Source organism: Pseudophryne corroboree, chromosome 12, assembly GCF_028390025.1.
Source record: "Pseudophryne corroboree isolate aPseCor3 chromosome 12, aPseCor3.hap2, whole genome shotgun sequence".
NCBI lineage: Eukaryota > Metazoa > Chordata > Amphibia > Anura > Myobatrachidae > Pseudophryne > Pseudophryne corroboree.
Window position 1 is genome coordinate 45,849,367 of NC_086455.1, and position 25,030 is coordinate 45,874,396.

The window sequence follows — 25,030 nt, forward strand, 5'->3', positions numbered from 1 at the left end:
AGTTAGAGGCCATATTTCAGGAGAGAAAACAAACAGACGATTTATACTTAGAGCCAGTGTCGGACTGGGGCATGGAGGGCCCACCGGGGGGAATGCTGCTGTAGGGTCCCAGCGCTTACCATTACAGAGTACATGTTCTGTGCCCTTTGATAAATATATAATAAATATATAATAAAACATATTCTTGTGAAGTATAATGTAACATATGTATAATTCATAATTGAAGTGCACTAGGATAGAGTCTGGAACCTTATCCCTAGAGGATGAGGAGGGCCCACAGGCAGTGGGGCCCACCGGTGGTTTCCCCTGTTCCCCTGTGGGCCAGTGCGACCCTGCTTGGAGCCAAAATAATCTCAACCGGCACTTTTATTAGGCTTTAGGACGATTTATTAAGAAAATCATCTGTTTTAGAAGATTCCCTGACCTACAGTATATGGGGAGTTACACGGTCTCCAAAAGCTAATCATTGCACTAAACCTGATTTATTATTATTTATTACCAGTTATTTATATAGCGCACACATATTCCACAGCGCTTTACAGAGAATATTCAGCCATTCACATCAGTCCCTGCCCCAGTGGAGTTTACAATCTATAGGGATCTATATTCCCTATCACATGTACACGCACAAACATTCACACTAGGGTTAATTTTAGTTGGGAGCCTATTAACCTACCAGTATATTTTTGGATTGTGGGAGGAAACCATAGTACCTAGAGGAAACCCACGCAAGTACGGGGAGAATATACAAACTCCACACAGTTCGGGCCATGGTGGAAATCAAACATATGACCTCAGTGCGGTGAGGCAGTAATGCTAACCATTACACCATCTGTACTGCCTTAGTCGTCTGTATTCAGGCCAACTGTTCTATAGACTTATGACTAAGAGGTATATATACAGACTGAGTAGTAAAAAGGACACTGGGTAGGTAGACACCAAAGTTCTACCTAGTTATATTCATTTAAAAATATAGTAATATGCTAACAATCAGAATAAAGCACTGGATATAGTCTCTTTTCGGAGAACCCAAACCTTAGTCAGGCCAATTGTAAATGCTTCAAAGGAAACGGTGACTTCCCATTACTCCCTTTGTTATCAGTGGCCAACAATGGGTCTACTTCATCATACCCAAGGTTGCTCATGGATCGGGCATTGATTTTACCAGAGGAACCACAAGAGGGAGTATTATAGGGAATCCCCAGACAAGGGGCCTGATTCTAAGTTGGCGCTATGCTGATATAGCAGATGGTCAATGCTTTTTAATTGGGCATGCGTCCAACTCTCTAAAAAAAATGTATTAGGAATATACTGGGTGTTCCTGGGAGTTGGCTATTCAGACTCATGGAGATGTACCCTCTTATAGGCATGTTATGGTTGTGTTGATGAAGTGGTTGCAACTCAGAAGCTCAATTGCTCATATTCTGATGGAGACTCTGCACTTAGCATGGGGTTGGTGCAAGTCTCGATTGTGCGACCGATGGCTGCTTCTATACACGCACCAAGCAGGATTGTAGCATCTAGAGATGCACTAAGTGGGTATCTCATCCCTCGCACATACAGACACAACAGTTGTGCACCATGGAAAGGGTTTGTGCCGGTTGCAGTTGCAGATGCAACAGGGGCAAAAAACGGACATACTGTACAGATGCGGCTACATCCGACTCAGAATCAGCCACACAATGCTTTTCCCTTTGATGTTCCCTCTGCCCCACTAGAAATACCGAAATGATGACAGATAAGCCCATCTAGTCTGCCATAAACACATGTACATGCACATACGGTTAATATTTGTCAGGAGCCAATTAACCTATCAGGAAACCAGAGTACCCAGAGGAAACTCACGCAAGCACAGCAAGAATATACAAACTCCACACAGTTAGGGCCATCGTAGGAATCAAACCCATGACCCCAGTGCTTTGAGGCAGTAATGCTAACCATTACACCATCTGTACTGCCCACAGAAGAACCACAGAACACGTCTTGCCCCAATCCCTGTGGTCTGGAATATACTCACCTCACACCTGCAACTGACAGAAAAGGAACAACCTGGAAGTGATTGTATACAAACAGCTGTGTGCGATGCTGCTAAACAGAAGCTGGTAAGACAGTGACGAGACCGGAAGGGTTTTCAAATCGGGGAAGAAAATTCTTGGAATTCCTCGCTAAGTAGCTTCCTTTGGTTTTGCTAACACATATAAGAGTGACTTATTTTACCTCAGCCCCAAACATTTCTACATATAAAAAACACTAGTGATGTCTGGCGCTATTGTATATATATATATATATATATATAAATATATAAATATGTGTAATTGCGAGTGGGTGCCTATATACACAGTCAAACCCACTCCGCACAGGTATCAGGGAATTAATCCAATACTCTCATACCTCACAAGATCTATCCAGCAGCAACAAAGGTGAAATGGCCTGTGGATATGGTCAACACAATCCACCCGATTTTTAAAAAACCGGGTGTGAACTAAAACAAACAAAAAACCACCCTTGCGCTATTCAGACTCAATTAGAGGCAACAAGGCTTGAATAATCTCAAATAAGATTATAATTACAAGATGATTTTATTATCTATAAAATTGATCAAATATGAACATATATAATTCATTAATAACTGTAATATGCGCATATACATAAAAATAAAACTAAAACATTAATAATAATACAACTACTAATGAGCATAAGAGGTGGATCATATAACTAACAGTCCACCGTGTCACAGATAGGGCACTTTCTCTGACGCGTTTCGCTTCTAATTGAAGCTTCCTCATAGAGTAAGAAACTTATTAGCATTGCTATCTCTAGCGCCTGCAGTGCGCGGGGCTCACAGGTGCTTGCGATGCACTAAGAGTCCCGGGTGTGTATTACTTCCTCCATGACCTTTTTGAATGATATCCCACAAGTAAAGCACCATCAGTATATGTGAGCAATTGGATGAATTCTATTCATTGAGAGATCTTTAAACAAAGGCTTCAAATATATTACACCATATGATATCTAATTATGAATGACTCATGAACACATTTGATGAGAAGGTCTTATTTGAAAATTAAAAGCAAGGATGTTATCAGTGTCTAGCCCACTGTGGTCACTGTTAGTTATATGATCCACCTCTTATGCTCATTAGTAGTTGTATTATTATTAATGTTTTAGTTTTATTTATATTTCTACATATAAACCTTCTGCCATATCTGATAGAATGATTGACACTACACAGCAGTCAGTATAGACAGAAGGCCCATTTGGTCCTGCAGAGTCCAGACTGACCCTGCCTACGGCTATATACTCATAGACAAATGTATCTAAACATCTACAGGACATTTATAAATAATGAACATTAGCCTGAATGACAGTCATGATGACAATGCAACACAATCCTACAGTTGTTTCTGTCTGCACAATAATGCATCGTTCACTGCCATAAGCAGATTAATGACTTCTAATATGACGCCACACAGCAAAGGTACAGATGTCATACAGTCGCATCAATCAATATGATCAATACGAAATATGTGTATGAAAATGTGCTACTAAGCTGTGATAAGAGCAGGGAAGTGAGCCGGTTCCGATATGAATGGTCGACCATGTTATGGTCGACAGTCATTAGGTCGACCACTATTGGTCGACACTGACATGGTCGACATGGGCACTTGGTCGACACATGAAAATGGTCGACACATTAAAAGGTCGACATGAGTTTTTTAAGTTTTTTGGGTGTCGTTTTTTGCGTAAAGTGACTGGGAACCCCAATTAGTGCACCGCGTCCCCTCGCATGGCTCGCTTCACTCACCATGCTTCGGGCATGGTGCCTTCGCTTCGCTCGGCACAGATTACCGTTCCAATCGTAGTCCACGTGGATCGTAAAGTATGGAAAAGTTCCCCAAAAGAAAAAAAAAAGTAAAAAAACTCATGTCGACCTTTTCATGTGTCGACATTTCATGTGTCGACCATTTTCATGTGTCGACCATGTGTCCATGTCGACCATGTCAATGTCGACCTATAGTGGTCGACCTAATGACTGTCAACCATAACATGGTCGACCATCTGAACGGATACCAGTGAGCCAGTGGAGAAGTTGCCCATGGCAACCAATCAGCACTGAAGTAACATGTATCATGTGCATACTATAAAATGATACAGAGCTGCTGATTGGTTGATGGGGAAATTTCTCCACTGGCTCACTTCTCTGTTCTTCTCACTGCTTAGTAAATATACCCCTTTGTAATGCCACTGCCTAATGTCACTATATGACACTTGCGCCATAGCAATGCATAGGGCTCATTTACATGGGTATCACCATGGCAATTTTGCCATGCAGCGCATTATCTGCTGGGTTCCACGGACTCTGACTAAATTGATGGATGTGTGTTTGAGTGTCATGGTACTGAAATCACATTGAATGCCCCCCCCCCCCCACCAAGGCAGGACCTGAATGCAATTCTGATTGCAGAGTGATGCAGAATATATTGCCACTATTCCAGTAAAACAATCTAAGAAGGCTTTAAGCCTGGAATCTGGAGGTATCTCATGTTCCTCCTGTTATGGGAATTGGAGTGGCATTGTACCTGATGAAGAAGGAAGCTGCAGCGGATGTCCCAGCATGCTCTGCAGCCGATGGTACCAGTCTCTGAGATTGTCCTTCTATACTCTGCTCACTGTTGTTTGGCCCTGAAGAGGTCTCCACGCGTTGGTTCTCCCTTCCCCCTTCCGTGGCTGTGGAGTCAGGCTAAAACAAAAAAAAGAAAAACACAAATGAAATGACTGCAAACCATCTGTCTGTCTGGATTTCTTTGTACGGGCATCTAAAGTCACATTAAGTGCAGGGACACCTAATGAGGGAGGACAAGCATGCTTTGTTATGCTGTATCATACGGACATCTGTAAACTGCATATGGGCACCACACGATGACATACTCTGACAGGCACATCAGAATGGGAAATGATAAGCAGTGATATTTTGTGCCTTGCACAGTCCTTTATCTGGTTCAGTTAAGACTGTCAAGAATTATCCTTCATACACATGGCTATCTACTACAACTGGTGGGCGAAGCCCCATTTCACCAAGGTATCTGTTTTGTTATGAACATTTATTCAGCGGTAACTTGGGATACCTCTGAGCCTTCAGCACCTGCTGACCTGTTATTACACAGTGGTGTCTCTTTCTGTGATTACATCATATTTAATACTATTACTTACTTATAATAAGTTACAGCATAACTGAGATTATTTGCATGCACGACCGTCTTGAAGATCAGAGGGACACTCATGTGGCTCCGCTAGTGTATCAGGGTGCCGATCACTGATTTGAAGAATGAGAGGCATCAGTGAAAACTGGCTGTTTGGTAATAGTAGGCAGTGCGGAATTCCTCATCAGCTCTTCACATTAGTTCGTTAATAGGAACAGAGCGTTGGGTTGGACAATATTCAATCTTAGCTCAGATGAATAATCAATATCAGGTTCCATTCGAAGCACATGCCAATATATACATTGCCATTTTGTTCAATGTGCATAATGCCTGTCTGTTTCAATGAACAGCTATAGAAGATAATAGCTACAGTACCTATGAAAAGGATATATGTGCACTTTAAACCCTATCAGTCACTCACACACGGTAAAAATAAACATTTTATTGGCTAAAGCACGATTCATAAGGCTAGGAATAAAGGAGGCATGCGGCTTTGAAGGGTGGTGTAGTAAGCCTTGGAAAGTGATAAAGTGGAGAGAGATAAAGGGGGTCATTCCGAGTTGTTCGCTCGTTGCCAATTTTCGCAACGGAGCGATTAAGGCAAAAATGCGCATGCGCATGGTTCGCAGTGCGCATGCGGTTAGTATTTTAGCTCAAAACTTAGTAGATTTACTCACGTCCGAACGAAGATTTTTCATCGTTGAAGTGATCGGAGTGTGATTGACAGGAAGTGGGTGTTTCTGGGCGGAAACTGGCCGTTTTCTGGGAGTGTGCGGAAAAACGCAGGCGTGTCTGGGAAAAACGCGGGAGTGTCTGGAGAAACGGGGGAGTGGCTGGCCGAACGCTGGGCGTGTGTGTGACGTCAAACCGGGAACGAAACTGACTGAACTGATCGCAATCTGTGAGTAGGTTTTGAGCTACTCAGAAACTGCTAAGAATTTTCTATTTGCAATTCTGCTAATCTTTCGTTTGCTATTCTGCTAAGATAAGATACACTCCCAGAGGGCGGCGGCCTAGCGTGTGCAATGCTGCTAAAAGCAGCTAGCGAGCGAACAACTCGGAATCACCCCCAAAGGGGTAGATGTATGAGTAGGTGTTTGGGGGTTGTACCGCTTCTCCCATGTATTAAGGAGGAGATGTGTGGCAAATGACAGGGGCGATATGTGCCCCTGTCATTATTGGCGCTGTTATCTTTAAGATAGCGCACCGATGTGCCACTCAATGTATGAAGAACTGACCGTTCCAACAGCTGCAGCTATCGTTGCTCCATCACTACAGCAGGGAGAGCACTACCCCTGGCTGCGGCTGCTGCTGGGCTCTTGCGATGCTTGCGAGATCTCACGCATGCCCAGTGGAGCCGACCGGGCAGTCAGACACAGCACGTCAGAACTAGGCCGATGCGCTGTGGGATGCAGAAAAAAATGAAAAAAACAGGTGCACACTTCAAGCACTAAGAATACTAATAATCAGAACAATTCTACTAAACGCTACAATTTTATATGGAGTAATAATAAGGTTTCTTAGTAAATGTTTGGCTAAAAAATTTAAGCCTACCTACCACGGCAAGGTGAACCTTTATCAGGTGGGTCCCTATATCCCTAATACTGGCACATTATATAAATGTATATAGAACTTATCTTTCATAGTACCATAGACGGCTATGTGGCCTGACTCCCCCATTCATGCAAACGAGATGTTAATACATTTTGTCGGCACATACACCCTGTATTTCCAAATACGTTGCTGGAAAGACGGACGCATTTCCTTTAGCAAGAATATGGGGCTGGGGGGCCCCAACACATGCATGGGATGCAGGCCCACCCATGGTGAGTTGGTCCTGCTGCACACTGATCCACATATCTCTTAAAATGCTTCTGTTTGCCAAAACTAAAACTCTTCAAATATATTATCATTGCTTAACGAGCCAGTCACAAGGGTATAGGAACAGTGCTTGTTTTGTGAAGGGCCACAGGTGGCTTAAACAGTAGTTCAATGCATATGCTACATTTACCCAAATTATTGCACCCAAGGTCCTATGAGGAGATGCACAAGAATCCTGTAATCGAGTTTAAGAAACACTAAAACTACATAATACTAGTAACTGTGCAAATAAAAGCACCTACGGCAACCAATTAAGGGCCTAATTCAGAGTTGATCACAGCAGCAAATTTGTTAGCAGTTGGGCAAAACCATGTGCACTGCAGGGGGGGGGGGGGGGGTGTAACATGTGCAGAGAGAGTTAGATTTGGGTGGGGTGTGTTCAAACTGAAATCTAAATTGCAGTGTAAAAATAAATCAGACAGTATTTACCCTGCACAGAAACAATATAACCCACCCACATCTAACTGTCTCTGCAAATGTTATATCTGCCCCCCCCCCCCCTGCAGTGCACATGGTTTTGCCCACCTGCTAACAAATTTGCTGCTGCGATCAACTCTGAATTACCCCCTAAATGCTTACTTTTATTTCCAACAGCTACTAGAAAAATGTCAGTTAAAATCTGGTTGGTTGCAGTGTTTTACGGAACCTTATGTGTCTGTTCACCAGTCTCCATTAGCGTCTCCAGCAGACTGTACGCCGTTTTCCTTAAGAAATCTGAATTATGGTGACAGGTGTTGCACAAACACCAAGAAAATTAAAAGTTTCCCAATCAGCAGCTAAATGACAGCTATAAATCAGGAGACAGGCTGCTTTGATAGATCCCCTTTCAGAAGTGCTCTGCTTGTATGCATATCTCCCCCCATTATCCACTTTGAAAAATGGCCTTCAGAGAGCGTTTTAACAATGCGGCCTAATGAATGCTATATGTGTACACATTTGTCCCTTTTCAATTGTTCCGAGCCCATCCCCTTGCATTACGCTCATTCTCTCCCCTTACACAAACACACGCACCGCTCCTCCAAAACAAGACAGATTCTGGTGATAAATTAACAAGCGCAAGATGTGCTGCTGTGATTTGTAGGCAATCGAGAAGTACAAAGGATTGATGGATAGACAAGCAGCCAAGTTAAAAAATGCACTTGAATAATGCACTTAAAGAAAATCTATATGTGCTATTGTGATTTGAAATGACTCCATTAGTAATGGATGGCTAGATCAGTGGGGTATACACAGGGCTTGGGCTGACGGTTTGGAAGCATTTCTGGGTACATAATTAAGTTGCTTGGTCATATGATTCTAAAACTGATAAGAAATCATTCTCTTTGTAGCTCACAATGGGAGTTCGGATACCCTATTGCTGTTGCTCAAATACTGTGCACAGGTAAATAGCACACTGCGTCACCATCAAGGCGGTCAAGTTGGGCAGGTTAATAGGTCGTCTAGGCAGGCTGTAATTTGCTATTCTTTCTCGGTGGATGACCAAATTATGCACCTTGTACTGAGCGGTTCTCAACTGTAAATTGCTTGAAAAGATTTTCACAGCAAATTTCATTGACTAACGAGTCCAAAACTGCCACTGAAAAATGGAGGCAGGCATTGTGCGAATGCTTTCATTACACGTATCAGACACCAACTGCCCCTAATTTCCTAGGTTTTAACAATGTGTCACTGGGAGTTTCTGGTCTCTGGCAATGCCTGTATGTGTAAATACTGAAAAACTGTAAAGTATCACTTCTCTCCTTCTGTGTGCTGGGTGTAAAGGGCATATCAGGGGCACATCTAGAATGGAGGAGCCCCGTGTCCAGGCTCCGCCTCTGCCCCCTCCTCTCTAGCCACCAGCGCTGTAGCTCTGGGCACTAAGGTCAATAGGGGACCCTAGCGCTGTCCCAGAGTCTAGAACACATGTGTAGGACACTGGGAAATAGTGAGATGGCCATTTTCCCAGTGATTTTTCATACTGCAAAACACTGGGAAAATGGCCGCCGTGCCAATTTCCCAGTGATTTCTGCAGTGCTGCTGCTGCGCCACGGGACTCTGGAGGGTGAGTATTGAAGATAATGGGTGCAGGGCGTGCAGTGTGAGCCCCCCTGGACCCCAGGGGCCCGTGTGCACCGAACACACTGCACCCATTATAAATACGTCAGTGGGGCATATTCATCATCACTTAATTTCTACAAAAGTTGTAAAAATTAAAATTTTCACCTACTTTTGTAAAAATTAACTTTTGGGGTCATTTATTATGAAGGGAACGCATATCTCCTGCTTGCTTTTCACTCCCAAGCTGGCTAGACGTCCCCATACACTAGTATGGGGACCTCATTTATCAAGCTTCGAAAATAAAAACATTTCAGAGCATGACTACGGGAGCATTTGCCATCTACGGTTCCAGCTGTGACCGTTTTCACCAGCTGGGCCTGAAGGTGAGAGGTACGTTCCATTCACTGCTGCACTACATAGAGGAGCAACTGTGAATGAGTGCCACATGAGGAGGTGAGCTATGTACTCATGCACCTCATCCCAACAGGGTCGGACTGGCCCACAGGGGAACAGGGGAAACCACCGGTGGGCCCCACTACCTGTGGACCCTCCTCCTCCTCTAGGGATCAGGTTCCAGACTCTATCCTAGTGCACTTTAATTATGCATTAGACTTATGTTACATTATACTTCACAAGAATATGGTTTATTATATATTTACCAAGGGCACAGAATGTGTACTCTGTAATAGATAGCCAAACCTCTGTGGTGGCTGGCCACGCCCCAGTGGAGCCTGGCCACACCCTTAAGCATGGGCCCCTACAGCAGCATCCCCCCAGTGGGCCCTTCATGACCAAGTCCGACACTGCATCCCAACTACACAGGGACACACATCATAAAAGACTTTGGAGAGACTGCTCAGTTAAATCCATCTGACACCTCTTTCTAGAATGTATACTTTCCATATAGTCCATGAAAGTGACTAGTGCCTCTTCTAAATAAAACAGCGGATATTCAGGTTTAATGACATTTAGAAGACAGTCTTTAGTAGGTCAGTGCACCAGTCAGTGTGGTAGTATATCAAATGCACATTAGTGTCTGACTGTAATAGATATGTTTCTCAGCAAAATTGAATTAGTAGCAGTGGTTACCCAGAGGTGCAATAGTACGTAGGCAGCCAGGCAACTGAAGAATAGACGTGCAGCTTGCTGAAGCCATACTATATTTTCAATGCTAAATGTAGTCAAGCTACCATATGAATCTATTTACACATATCCTTTTACTTTAATGCATTGGGAGTTGCAATTGTAAGAAAATAAAAGTAATATGAGGTAAAGAATTATGGTGGTCATTCCGAGTTGATCGCTCGCTGCAGATTTTCGCAGCACAGCGATCAGGCTAAAATCTGCATTTCTGCGCATGCGCTTGGGCCACAGTGCGCACCCAAGTACTTTCACAACAAACGAAGCAGTTTTACACAGGGCCGAGCGACGCTTTTCAGTCGCTCTGCTGATCGTGAATGACTGACATGAATGGGGCGTTTCTGGGAGGTAACTGCCCGTTTTCCGGGAGTGTGCTAAAAAACGCAGGCGTGTCAGAGGAAAACGCAGGCGTGCCAGGGGAAACGGGGGAGTGGCTGGCCAACGTAGGCCATGTATGTGACGTCAAATCAGGAACCAAACAGTCTGCAGTGATCGCAATCTAGGAGTAGGTCTGGAGCTACTCAGAAACTGCAGGAAAAGATTTTCTAGCAGTTCTGCTAATCTTTCGTTAGCAATTCTGCTAAGCTAAGATACAGTCCCAGAGGGCGGCGGCCTAGCGTGTGCAATGTTGCTAAAAGGAGCTAGCGAGCGATCAACTCGGAATGTGGGCCTATATTGGGGAAAAAGGGAAGTGTTGTAAAAAAAAAAAAACACTGCGACATGGCGTTCCTGTCAACAGTTATAATTATCATGGGACAGTCCTGATTAAGCAATGGGTTTTACCTTATTCAAAATGGGCTTGGCCTGGCCTGGGTAAATCACTGCCTAAGTATACAGTACATAAGAAGGAAGACGGCCAATAAGCAAAGACAGAACAAGGAAAGGTAAAATGTGCAGCATTCACGAAGCATAACTGCAATAATACACACAAAAAATGCAACATGATAGAAAAACATTAATACGAAAGGGATAGAAAGTACATAAAGTGTACCATGGATGCTTAACGGAAGGAAGCACAGGTTTGCCAACAAGAAGACAGGAGAAGACAGGACAGAAGAAAGGACTCTAGGCAGACTAGATGGGCCAAGTGGTTCTTATTTGACATCAAAAGCTAATATAATATAATCTACAGTACTTCTTATAAAAGTTTACAATCTAACAGGGAGGGGTTATAGCCTATTTACATACATGCTGAAGGGATGCGGTCATGTGACCAGTGCACGGGATCCCGGCGGTGACCATGCTGATGCCGGAATCCCGAGTGATCACAATGCCACACGCCGGAAATGCCAACACACAGTCTATTCCACGACACCCATTGAGTGGGAATAGAACTTGCCACCGAGCCCGCAAGGGTCTCTGTTGCGTCCCAACCACCCCCACCCCACCCCCCTCACCGGCATTCTGCTGCTGGGATCCCGGCTGTGGCAAAGCATTACCAAGCCATGCTGAAATTCCACCAGTTCCAGAGACAGTCTCATATTTTGAAGATGTTAGACTTTATGTCACTGAAGAACCCAACTTTAATAAAATGTGTACCAGCTACTCAGAACAATTCTTTTTATTCTACATAATGGGTACAGTTGTTGCTATCTACTGTAGTAATATTCTGTAAATGTAAATCTCACTGAAGAGGAGTACTTAGCTAATACTCCGTGGGGTAATATAGCAGGAAAACCTTGCTTGTTTTTGTTGTGTCCCACAGATGTATGAGCAAAACACAAGCAGCATTTTTCTACTGAAATAACTTGAAATGTCTGCAGACATAACCACGTAATGTCCACAGACATAAGTAAATCTGCCTCTCATTGTTTTTGATGACTTGTGGTTTGTTGTAGGCTGTTTTGCATGGAAAAAGAATGGCAGGACACCAGTCCAGGTGCAATTATTTCATTTGGATGCACTCCTTTTCGTTGACTGGTTAGTTGGCTTTACCACCCTGACGGTGCAGCATCATCACCTAAACAGGTTGGTAGTCAAGTCAGAAGGTTGAGTGGATACCTCTGTTGTGTTGTGTTGTACTGTAGTTGTGTGATAGTTAAGTTGTGCACCTTGGCCCTCATTCAGATGTGGTTGGAGTTGCTATCGCTGTTGCTTATATCGAAGCAGTAGCGATAGCACTAACATGGTAATGCCACAGGAGTCATCACACCTCTTGTGTGCATTACTGTCCAAGGACACATCATCTGTTCTTCCCCGGCACCATCGGGAGGCTAACGGCACCCAAGGAGACATGCAAGCCACCTGTCGCAGAGACCAGGAAATCTCTGTGCATTGATGGAGATCCTTGGCCTCTACCCGCCCCTAAACGCCATCCCCACCCCCAAACGGCATCAGACTGTCAGTCACTGACAGTCTGATGCCGTCCCTGCGTAATGTGTTGCAGGACCCATTCGCGCTCCTCCAACCACATCTTAATGAGGGCTCTTGTGTGTTATCCGCCTGTAATGCATGTTACTGGTTGTTGTTGTTGTTGTTGTTGTTGTTGTTGTTGTTGTTGTGCATTGTAGATTGGGCTGATATTGTCTGTCCTTTCTCTGCTACCATACTTTCCATTAAATATATACATTTTAATAAATAAATAGAAACAAGTTATTTTTGCCAAGTCTATGTCGCTGTGGGGATAATTCAGAGTTGATCGCAGCAGCAAATTTGTTAGCAGTTGGGCACAACCATGTGCACTGCAGGGGACAGATATAACATTTGCAGAGACAGTTAGATTTGGGTGGGTTATATTGTTTCTGTGCAGGGTAAATACTGGCTGCTTTATTTTTACACTGCAATTTAGATTTCAGTATGAACACACCCCACCCAAATCTAACTCTCTCTGCACATGTTACGTCTGCCCCCCCTGCAGTGCACATGGTTTTGCCCAACTGCTAATAAATTTGCTACTGCGATCTGAATTAGGCCCTGTGTCTTTTATTTACTATTATTATATTGTACATGACACACCTCATCCGATAGCTTTCATATTTCCTTCTCGTGATAACGTACTTTATTCCATTTCAAATATTATTTGTCAACAGGGGTGTATTTAGGTGTCCGAGCCCCCCTGGCAAAGTAAAGGACTGGTGCCCCCCCATATTTGAAATAGGGAAGGCACGTGTGCCAAAAAAGGGGCGTGGCCACTCAGTAGTACCCCAATTCAAATTACACCACAGTAGTGTGCCTTACTCACATGACACAGCACAGTAATGTACATTATTCACGTTATGCTACACAGTAGTACCCCTTATACACATTATGCCACACAGTAGTACATTTTATATATATATATATATATATATATATGGGAAGGCGTGCACGCTCCTGGGAAAGTGGGTGTGGCTTCACAATTTTATATTATGATATCAAACTATACATATATATAATCACACCCCCTACACATATGCACACACACAATTAGCAGCCTTACACACAATACCCACAGTAGTTCTCATTACACATAATGTCCCCAGTATAGTGTCAGATGCACATAATGTCCCCAGTATAGTGGCAGTTACACATAAGGACCCCAGTAGTGCAGTGCCAGATACACATAATGCCTCCGAGTATAGTGCCAGATACACATATGCCCCCACAGTGCCAGATACAAACATGCTGCCACAGTGCCAGATACACATGCCACCACCGAGCCAGACACTCGTATGCCCCTACAGTGCCAGACACTCGTATGCCCCCACAGTGCCGGACATTCGTATGGCCCCACAGTGCCAGATACACGTATGCCCACACAGCATCAGATACACATATGCCCCCACAGTGCCAGAGACAGGTAAGCCCCCACAGTGCCAGACACATATATGCCCCATGTTGATTTTACTATTAAAGGCAGCACTTTTAGGTAGATTCACTTTTAGAGGCGACAGCTATCTCCCCACCCCTGTGTAGTTCCTCAACAGCAGGGATGCCCATTAATAATCAAAGAATGCAGCAGCAGCAGCAGCCACTGTAGTTGGCACCGGGGTGCAGCACCGCACCACAATACAGACAAGAAACTCTACATAAACTACACCCCCCAGCAGCTGCTGCTGCACTATGATCATTACTGGGCATCTCTGCTGGTGAGTAACTACACGGGGTAGGGGGATAGCTGCTGCCTCTAAAAGAGAATCTACCTACTGCCCGCGGGTGGGGCACCTCTGGACGGCGCCCCTCCTCGGCTGGCGCCCCTGGCGAGTGCCATCCTGGCCAATAGGAAGATACACCCCTGTTTGTCAATATATATTACCATATAGAAAAAGAGGGATTTTACTACAGTATGAAGCTGTAGAATACTAAAAAATAAGGACATTTGCAGGGATAAGTATCTATATGTACTATGGTCTTCTTCGATGATTATATATTGGCTATATATACCTTCAATAAGACATATTAATATGTGCATTAAACCAAGAATTTCCTTCCCATGAAGAAATACAGCATTACCTCACATGTAACCCAGAGATCTTGCCAGTAATATCATCCATGTGTGAGAGTTAGAAAGTTGGAAAGCAACCAGATGAACTACGCTGTACAGTTACCTTCCCAATACATCCTAGGTAACGCTACAGTTATCCTTCTAGAACCAACATTTTTATTTACTGTGACTCATACATTTGCATTAAAATAGCTGTATATCCATAGCTGTAAATCATTAACATAAGCATAGCAACCAAATGAACTCTAGCTATCATTTTAAAGAATATAGTATAGAAATTATATTAATTGCTTGCTATTTGCAACACCTCCACTTGAACCTCTTATCTGTAATGGGCCCTACACACTGGGCGAGAATACTGAAAGATATGAACGATCTCGTTCATTAATGAACGAGATACTGTTCATATCTTTCAGTGTGGAGGCACCAGCGTTGAACTATGCGCGGCCCCACGCCCGTTCATCGCTGGTACCTCATCACTTGTGCGTGCAAGAAACTTCACCCCCCCCGTCACTGCCCCCCCCCCCCCCCCCCGCCGCCGTGTCGGCCGTATCCGCCGTTGGGCAGCTCGGCTGCGGATCGACAAATGTGTAGGGCCCATAAGACTGCTGAATGTTGGGTAGATCCCCCAGAGACCTGAAAGAGCAGGACACTCTTCTGTATCTTGCCCAATTTCCTAGAGAAGTCATCGGGCTTGATGACACAAAATCTGGCTAATGGTGTCATCATGACCACAACCCCTGCCGTTCAATGCTGCAAACTGCACCACCACAGAGCAGTTGCCCTCTGGACTTCTCCTTCTGGTCCTCCTGGAAAGAAGATTGTACATATCAGCAAGTATTGTAGTGCATTTCAAATAGTTCTACATCAGACAATGCCATACTTCACTATGGTCAAGAAAATGGTCAAGAGATTATCTGAGTATGGCTGGGTGGATCAGGTGGGGTTTAGGTGGTATGTGAGCAGGACTTCCCATGGTTTTGCTTTTTTAAATGTTGAGACGTATGAGTATAATAGAAAAGTATTATTCAAAAATAAAAATTAATCCTGGCGTATCTACAGGGCACTCGATAACCTGGCAGCTACTATCTCACCCTTGAACTCTGACAAGCACAAAGCCGAGAGATTCTATTTGTCTGCCTTGTGGACGCTTCCACTGCTACCGATGATGAGAGAACTAGGGGAATGTAAAATGAAGAGGCAATCTGGATAATTGATTTTTATCTTTCTTTCTCTAAGTTCTGTTTCTCCATAAAAGTGATTTCTGTTATCTGACTGAATTGCTTAAAATAACAGTTTGCATAGCTACCATCCTGCGCTCCTGATTTAAATTTTAAAGTCTAGTCATAAATTATTTATGTACTATTATGTTCAATTGCAGTTGGCTCTCAAGGAAAAGGAAAAACGATTCTGAAGGAAAAAAATAAAGAGACATTGCGGCTTTTAATCTTCGCTAATGGATGGGAGTTAATTACTTCAGGTTCCTGCGAGCAGTCTCCGAGACATCTTTTTTGACTTTCTAGACACAAAGAAAATAAAAAATATCACAAAAGCATTCTGCGGAATCGGTCCATTATATAGAAAAATCCCAAAAAGGAAAAAAGTTAATATAATGGGGGTAATTCTGAGTTGATCGCAGCAGGATTTTTGTTAGCAATTGGGCAAAACCATGTGCACACCCATATACCTGCTGTTGGTGCTCACAGGGGGAAAGGGGGGGGTGTTGGGGTTGGATTGCACCGATCCACCACTGCTCTCTACTGTGTTGGGCAACGGCGACTGGTACATATTTCCCATCTTTCCCAATATGAGACTTAGGGGGTCATTCCGAGTTGATCGCTAACTGAAAATGTTCGCTGCGCAGCGATGATGCAAAAAAAGGCAAATCTGCGCATGCGTATGCGGCGCAATGTGCACGCGCGACGTACTTTCACAATAGCCGAAGTAGTTTCACACAAGGTCTAGCAAAGCTTTTCAGTCGCACTGCTGGCCGCAGAGTGATTGACAGGAAGTTGGCGTTTCTGGGTGTCAACTGATCGTTTTCAGGGAGTGATGGAAAAAACGCAGGCGTGCCCGAAAAAATGCAGGCGTGGCTGGGCAAACGCAGGGCGTGTTTGTGACGTCAATTCCGAAACTGAATGGTCTGAAGTGATCGCAATCGCTGAGTAGGTCTGAAGCTACTCTGAAACTGCACAAAATTATTTTGCTGCCGCTCTGCAATCCTTTCGTTCGCACTTCTGCTAAGATACACTCCCAGAGGGAGGCGGCTTAGCGTTTGCACGGCTGCTAAAAACAGCTAGCGAACGATCAACTCGGAATGACCCCCTTAGTTGTCCGCAAGTAGACTAGTGGGATAGAGACCTCAAATCAGGACAGTTGGGAAGTCTGCTATTGGTTTAATGACATATCAAGCACTTTCTTATCTAACATAATCGGAATTACCAACTGTTCGTAATTTCCATGAAGAGTCCCAGGGTTTGGAAATGTGTTACAGACAATTTTTGTCCCTGGAAATGACCTTATGTTTTTTTTTCAATACAGACTAACAGTGCAATAATATTCCATTCTTATTTCCTGGGCTTTTATAGGCAGATCACTTATGAAGAGGGCTTTTAAAAATTCTCCAGCGACATCTCTCCAATGAAAAGTCTATTTAGAAAGGGTCACGGCATTTTTTTTTTCTTATACAACTACTTAAAAACAATACCACTGCATGTTATATTGAGAAGGTGTGTATAAACTGAGAATGCTGCCAAGGCAGCTTCACATAAATTTAAGAACAGATCACTTTACACAGTCACTGATGCCTTTACCCTGAATTGAAGAATGTAAATGGTCCACCCCCACTATAATCCTTTCTGACTTCTAACATTGATTCTCAATAACCCATCTGAATTACCTTATCCTAAATCCTTAGGTTTTATTTACATGGCTAATAATCGTCTTATTGATTATTTTGACTGCTCTAATTATAAATCCATTACAGCACCCGCACTGAAATGAAATCAATGTTCTGCATAAATGGAAAAGGAGCTTGGAATACATAGTCCTATTTCCATTTCCATAGATTTTCTCAGTTTTGCTGTAAATTGTGTTCAATAAAACCAAATGTCTCTTGTAACTGGGACTGCATTATTCAGTAAGTATCCTGCTTTGTTTCTGCATGGGTGATGCGTTATGTAGTGCTCCCTACACGGGTTGTTCTGGGCATTTGACCTGTTCTAATTGTCCAGACAATCCGAGGTTGAAATGATCAGGTCACAGGCAGCCAGTCAACACGTGCTGGTGAGGACACTGCTCAGCTCGATGAATCATTATTCCTATTTAAAATTCAAATCATAGTTGCGCACTCCACATGGGTATTCAGACTGCGATCGCTGCCGCTGCATCGTTCTAGTCTAAGGGGGTCATTCCGAGTTGATCGCACACTGCCGATTTTCGCAGCGCAGCGATCAGGTAAAAAAACTGCAAAACTGCGCATGTGTATGCACCGCAATGTGCACGCACGTCGTACAGGTACAAAGAGCATTGTTGCTGTGCAATGCTTCTAGCGACGATTACATTCGCGCAGCCGATCGCAAGGAGATTGACAGGAAGAGGGCGTTTATGGGTGTCAACTGACCATATTCCGGGAGTGGTAGGGAAAACGCAGGCGTTTGCAGGGCGGGTATCTGACATCAATTCCGGGACCTCCGTCGTTGGAATCATCGCACAGGAGAAGTAACTACAGGGCTGGTCTTGTTTTGCACAAATTGTTTTTGTACCGCTCGTCTGCACATGTGATTGCACACTTGCAAAGCGAAAATACACTCCCCCGTGGGCGGCGACTATGCGTTTGCACGGTTGCAAAAAGTAGCTAGCAAGCGAACAACTCGGAATGAGGGCGCTATTTATGTGATTACATGGTAGTACATAACACACTACAGAATTCTAAATCTTTAAAAATAGCATGAAGAAAGAAACCAAGGAATAAATGGTAAACACCAACATCTTTCTTACAGCCTGCCACAGTGATTTAAAAAAAACACCCTTTACGTTCTTAGCATGCATCTAATCGTTTCATATTTATTAAGCTGGGTACACACTATACAAGTATTTCTTCAGATCGACGTACTGTGTTCTCGATTGGTCCTAGAGAGAAATTGCTTTTGTGTCTCTCAATCCTATAATGTATCTCCCTTATCAGCCTAAAGGAAATATTGTGTCCCTGCACACTCTGCACAGACTGACATATGCACATCCAGAACTACCTGAAGACCTGTACACACTGCAAAATGCTTCCAATACCATGACCAGAAGATACGATCATACAGTAAGTTAAGACTAATTTACTGGAGATAAAAAGAGATTGCATGTGCAAACACATAGGGGGTCATTCAGAGTTGTTCGCTCGTTATTTTTTTCTCGCAACGGAGCGAATAGTCGCTAATGCGCATGCGCAATGTCCGCAGTGCCACTGCGCCAAGTAAATTTGCTATGCAGTTAGGTATTTTACTCACGGCATTACGAGGTTTTTTCTTCGTTCTGGTGATCGTAGTGTGATTGACAGGAAGTGGGTGTTTCTGGGCGGAAACTGGCCGTTTTATGGGTGTGTGCGAAAAAACGCTACCGTTTCTGGGAAAAACGCGGGAGTGGCTGGAGAAACGGAGGAGTGTCTGGGCGAACGCTGGGTGTGTTTGTGACGTCAAACCAGGAACGACACTGACTGAACTGATCGCAGATGCCGAGTAAGTCTGGAGCTACTCAGAAACTGCTAAGAAGTGTCTATTCGCAATTCTGCTAATCTTTCGTTCGCAATTTTGATAAGCTAAGACTCACTCCCAGTAGGCGGCGGCTTAGCGTGTGCAAAGCTGCTAAAAGCAGCTTGCGAGCTAACAACTCGGAATGACCCCATTAATCCAATCATCTATCATATACTCAATTACTGCGATGGTCTGATAAATAATTGTGCAGTGCGTAACCAGCTTAAGATGTCTTTCTACAAATAATTTTTCCTCTTTTGTCTCTTTGGATTGGAAGCCAGTATGGCTGTCAGTCACACACTAAAGCGTGCCATATGACTCTAGAGTTAACTTAAGGAAAGGGTGGATTTTACAGTATACATGTAGACAAAGCTCAGAGGGGCATTCCAAAGCCTCTCTGCTAGTTACATCATGCGCATAATAATCAGGTATGCTGATACAGCCGCAATTACACACAGAATATGACCATGCCACATATCATTTAAATCAGTGCTTCTCAAACTCGGACCTCAAGACCCCAAACAGTTCATGTTTTCCTGGTCTCCTCACAGAATCGCTAGTGAAATAATTAGCTCCACCTGTGGATCTTTTAAAATGGGTCAGTGAGTAATGAGTACACATTTGCTCCTGCTGGGTGACCTAGAAAACATGATATGTTTGGGGTCCTGAGAACTGAGTTTGAGAAACTGTGATTTAAATCAACATAAGCTGCTTGTGCATCCTGGAGGACTTATTTTCCTGGGCACAATGTGCAAAAATGACATGTACACTATACGGGTTAATATACAAACTCCACACAGTTAGGGCCAAGGTGGGAATCAAACCCAAGACCTCAGTGCTGTCAAGCAGCAATGCTGACCATTGCACCAACCGTTGCTATTTTGTATTTGTTAATGACCGTAAGGAGTGAAAGCTATTGGAATATGTGTGTACAGGTGGTGGTGGAATGGCAGAGTGATTGTACACTCCAGCGGATTCCCTGATACAACGAACAGCTCAATTACTCATGAAGTGTCAATGTGAAGGTACAGCCGTACTCACAGTTATACTGTACATACACTGGCTTCTATCATGGAGGGAGCTATCACAGAGTGGAGTATACAAGTCACCAGCCTGTGGCTGTATATGGGTAGCAGTGCAGATGCAAGCGGTACCAGGCTTTGTAGCGTTATATGGTAGCCTCTGTAGCGGTGTGGATGTAATAATTGCAGGGTCTCTCTTGATGTCAGATGTACATCTCCTACTGTGCTCTCTACCACAGTGACAAGATGGCACCGTGCATCTGCAGTACTAGGTTCGGCGGCCATCTTTGTTAGGGATTGAAGCCTCCCTTTAGGGGAATCAGTACGAGATCCCGGCAGTCAGGTGACCGACGTCAGGAGCCTGACAGCCAGGATCCCGGCGGCAAGCGCAGCATGTCCCCTAGCAGGCTCGATGCGCTCACACTTCAAGCCCGGTCTCGGTCGCCACAGGGTTCTATTCCCCTCTGGGTGATGGTGTGGACCACGACTCAAGAGGGTTAATCAGCCGGCGGTTGGGACTCCGACCACCGGTATTTTAGCTGGTGTCGGGATTCCGGCATCGGTATCCTGACCGCCGGTATCCCGACAGGCGGTAAATTGACTGCCTCCCCCTTTAGGAACCAATATGGAGTATGAGCAGTAGCGCTCTCCAACTTCAACAAAGTCAAACTGATCCAACTAGTTCCAAAACTATGGTGGTCATTCCGAGTTGATCGCTCGCTAGCAGTTTTTAGCAGCCGTGCAAACGCTATGCCGCCTCCCACTGGGAGTTTATTTTAGCTTAGCAGAAGTGCGAATGAAAGGATCGCAGAGCGGCTACAAAATAATTTTGTGCAGTTTCAGAGTAGCTTCAGACCTACTCAGCGCTGGCGATCACTTCAGACTGTTCAGTTCCTGTTTTGACGTCACGAACACGCCCTGCGTTCGCCCAGCCATGCCTGCATTTTTCCTGGCACGCCTGCATTTTTCCGAACACTCCCTGAAAACGGTCAGTTGACACCCAGAAATGCCTTCTTTCTGTCAATCACTCTGCGGCCAGCAGTGCGACTGAAAAGCTTCGCTAGACCTTGTGTGAAACTACATCGTTCGTTGTAATAGTACGATGCGCGTGCGCATTGTGCCGCATACGCATAAGTTCTGTTTTTTTGCCTGATCGCTGCGCAGCTAACGAAAGCAGCTAGCGATCAACTCGGAATGACCCCCTATGTCCATAAAATATGCAGTTCTAGTACTTTTTTCATTTCTCTGCACTCCCTGTAACAGTTGTATTCTTGACTGCAGCCCCCAAGTCCGTAGACAGAACAGCACAAAACATTCTACAGCATATTTGCTATTGCTCTGTGCATTCAGGCTGTCAGCTCTACGCTAAAAATATGATTTACCATACACCACTTTAAATTATGGAAATGCTTTCAACGCCTTGTATTTCTGAGTGCAGACACAGCCCAGGGCGAGAGAAAAGCAAGACACTGAAAATAAGTCACTAGAGCCATAGATGAAGAATGTTTACTGGGTGAGCTCGGGCTTAATCCAAGCATCATACTTTGCTATTTATTTTATTTATAAGAAATGTGTTTTCATATTCTCTGTATTATTTCCATATTCATAACAGCGAATTCCTTCTTGATGCTCCCTTAAGATTTGATTGTTGGTAAATTGCTTCATTTTCATATGGGAAGATGAATATCTTCTGTCTTACACAGTGCCCTAGCAATGGACTACCCCCTCCACTCCTTGCCCTTATAACCTTACCTTTCCCTAAATTTGCTCATTACTAGATTCAGACATGGCAGAGGCGGGTCAGTCTGCTAGATCACACGTAGATTGGAGCCTAAAGGCCCGTACACACTGGCCGATATATCGTCCATTCTCTTGAACGGCCGATATATCGCGGGTCCGTCGGCCAGTGTGTACGGCCGATACGTCTGTGAACTCCGTCGTTCACAGACGTATCGCGTCGGCCCCGCAGCACTGCTGACAGCCAATATACCTACCGATATATATTGGCGCGTCGCTGTGTGTGTATGGCGGTCGGCCGACCGCCCGTACACATGTTGCGCCGGCCGGCGGTGATTGACAGCAGAACTGGGCGGGCGTGTGTACACGCCCGCCCAGTTCATGACGTCAGTCCCCGACGGATCGGGCAGTGTGTATGCTCAACACACTGCCCGATCCGTCCATAGATATATCTGCCGATCAATTGATCAGCAGATATATCTACTAGTGTGTACCCACCTTTACTCAGAAGATGACCATTTTGTTGGTCAACAAGTATGGTCTTTGCTGTATCTATGGGGCTGCACTGACCCCTGAACACTAATAATTATTCCCAGATATAACTGCAAGTAGTTGTCATTGTCACTATTGATTTATGTGTGCAAACATCTGTCATCAGTTGGCCTTTATATATGAGGTCCAGCAATTCTACCTGACCATCTAACACGATGTCAATCCAGCAGTTCCAGCATGACCCTGGTGCACACAGCACACCCACATTGTAAAGCAACCACAAGCTCTTATTTTGAAAAGGGCCTGACCATGGGCCTAATTCAGAGTTGATCGCAGCAACAAATTTGATAGCAGTTGGGCAAAACCATGTGCACTGCAGGTGTGGCAGATACAACATTTGCAGAGAAAAATAGATTTGGGTGGGTTATATTGTTTCTGTGCAGGATAAATACTGACTGCTTTATTTTTACACTGCAATTTAGATTTCAGTTTGAATACACCCCACCCAAATATAACTCTATCTGCACATGTTACTGTATATCTGCTTCCCCCTGCAGTGCACATGGTTTTGCCCAACTGCTAACAATTTGTTGCTGCGATCAACTCTGAATTAGGCACTTAGGGGGTCATTCTGACCCGACCGCACGATGCGGTTCTTCGCAGCCGTGCCATCGGGTCGGAACTGCACATGCGCGGCGGCCGCATTGCGCAGGCGCGCGTCGTTATCACGAAAAGGAAATATGAAAGCTATTGAATGAGGTGTGTCATGTACAATGTAATAATAGTAAATAAAAGACATAGGGCCTAATTCAGAGTTGATTGCAGCAACAAATATGTTAGCAGTTGAGCAAAACCATGTGCACTGCAGGGGGCAGATGTAACATGTGCAGAGAGAGTTAAATTTAGGTGGGGTGTGTTCAAACTGAAATCTAAATTGCAGTGTAAAAATAAAGCAGCCAGTATTTACCCTGCACAGAAACAAAATAACCCACCCAAATCTAACTCTCTCTGCACATGTTATATCTGCCACACCTGCAGTGCACATGGGTCCTCATTCAGAGTTGATCGCTCGCTAGCTACTTTTAGCAGCCGTGCAAACGCATAGTCGCCGCCCACGGGGGGGTGTATTTTCGCTTTGCAAGAGTGCGAACGCCTGTGCAGCCGAGCGGTACAAAAACATTTTGTGCAAAACAAGACCAGCCCTGTAGTTACTTATTCTGTGCGATGATTGCTGCGACGAAGGTCCCGGTATTGACGTCAGACACCCGCCCTGCAAACGCTTGGACATGCCTGCGTTTTTCCGAACACTCCCAGAAAACGGACAGTTGCCACCCAGAAACTCCCACTTCCTGTCAATCTCCTTGCGATCGGCTATGCGAATGGAATCCTCGCTAGAAGCAATGCAAAATACCGATGCTCTTTGTACTCGTACACTGCGCATGCGCTTTGCGGCCCATACGCATGCATAATTTTGCCGTTTAGATGATCGCTACGCAGCGAACAACGGCAGCTAGCGATCAACTTGGAATGAGGGCCATGATTTTGCCCAACTGCTAACATATTTGCTGCTGCGATCAGGTCTGAATTACCCCCAATGTTCATTACTGCCTCACTGCACTGAGGTCATGGGTTTGATTCCTGCCATGGCCCTAACTGTGCGGAGTTTGTATATTCTCCCCGTACCTGCGTGGGTTTCCTCTGGGTACTCCGGTTTCCTCCCACAATGCAAATATATACTGGTAGGTTAATTGGCTTTCAACAAAAAAAAAAATTAACCCTAGTGTGAATGTGTCTGTGTGTACATGTGATAGGGAATATAGATTGTAAGCTCCACTGGGGCAGGGACTGATGTGAATGGCCAAATATTCTCTGTAAAGCGCTGCAGAATATGTGTGCACTATATAAATAACTGGTAATAAATAAATATTTAATTGTCCAATGACAGAACAAAGAACCAGCTACAGTATAATTTAATTGGTTGCTGTGGTTTTTTTTTGCTGTGCATTAGAAATGCCCCCATATACTGTAGTACCTATTGGCGGTAATTCCAAGTTGATCGCAGCAGGAATTTTGTTAGCAGTTGGGCAAAACCATGGGGGTAATTCCAAGTTGATCGCAGCAGGATCTTTGTTAGCAATTGGGCAAAACCATGTGCACTGCAGGGGAGGCAGATATAACATGTGCAGAGAGTTAGATTTGGGTGGGTTATTTTGTTTCTGTGCAGGGTAAATACTGGCTGCTTTATTTTGATACTGCAATTTAGATTGCAGATTGAACACACCCCACCCAAATCTAACTCTCTCTGCACATGTTATATCTGCCTCCCCTGCAGTGCACATGGTTTTGCCCAACTGC

The 25,030-nt window shown here is 44.4% G+C and overlaps 1 protein-coding gene across 2 annotated transcripts in view; it reads right to left on the minus strand.

Moving 5' to 3' along the window:
• Positions 1-25,030, minus strand: part of KIF26A (kinesin family member 26A) — a 216,399-nt gene that overhangs the window by 96,290 nt on the left and 95,079 nt on the right. For both annotated transcript variants that reach the window (XM_063947434.1, XM_063947435.1), the window contains exon 4: positions 4,581-4,741. In XM_063947434.1, the coding sequence (XP_063803504.1) occupies positions 4,581-4,741 (161 nt within the window). The remainder of the gene's footprint in view (positions 1-4,580; positions 4,742-25,030) is intronic.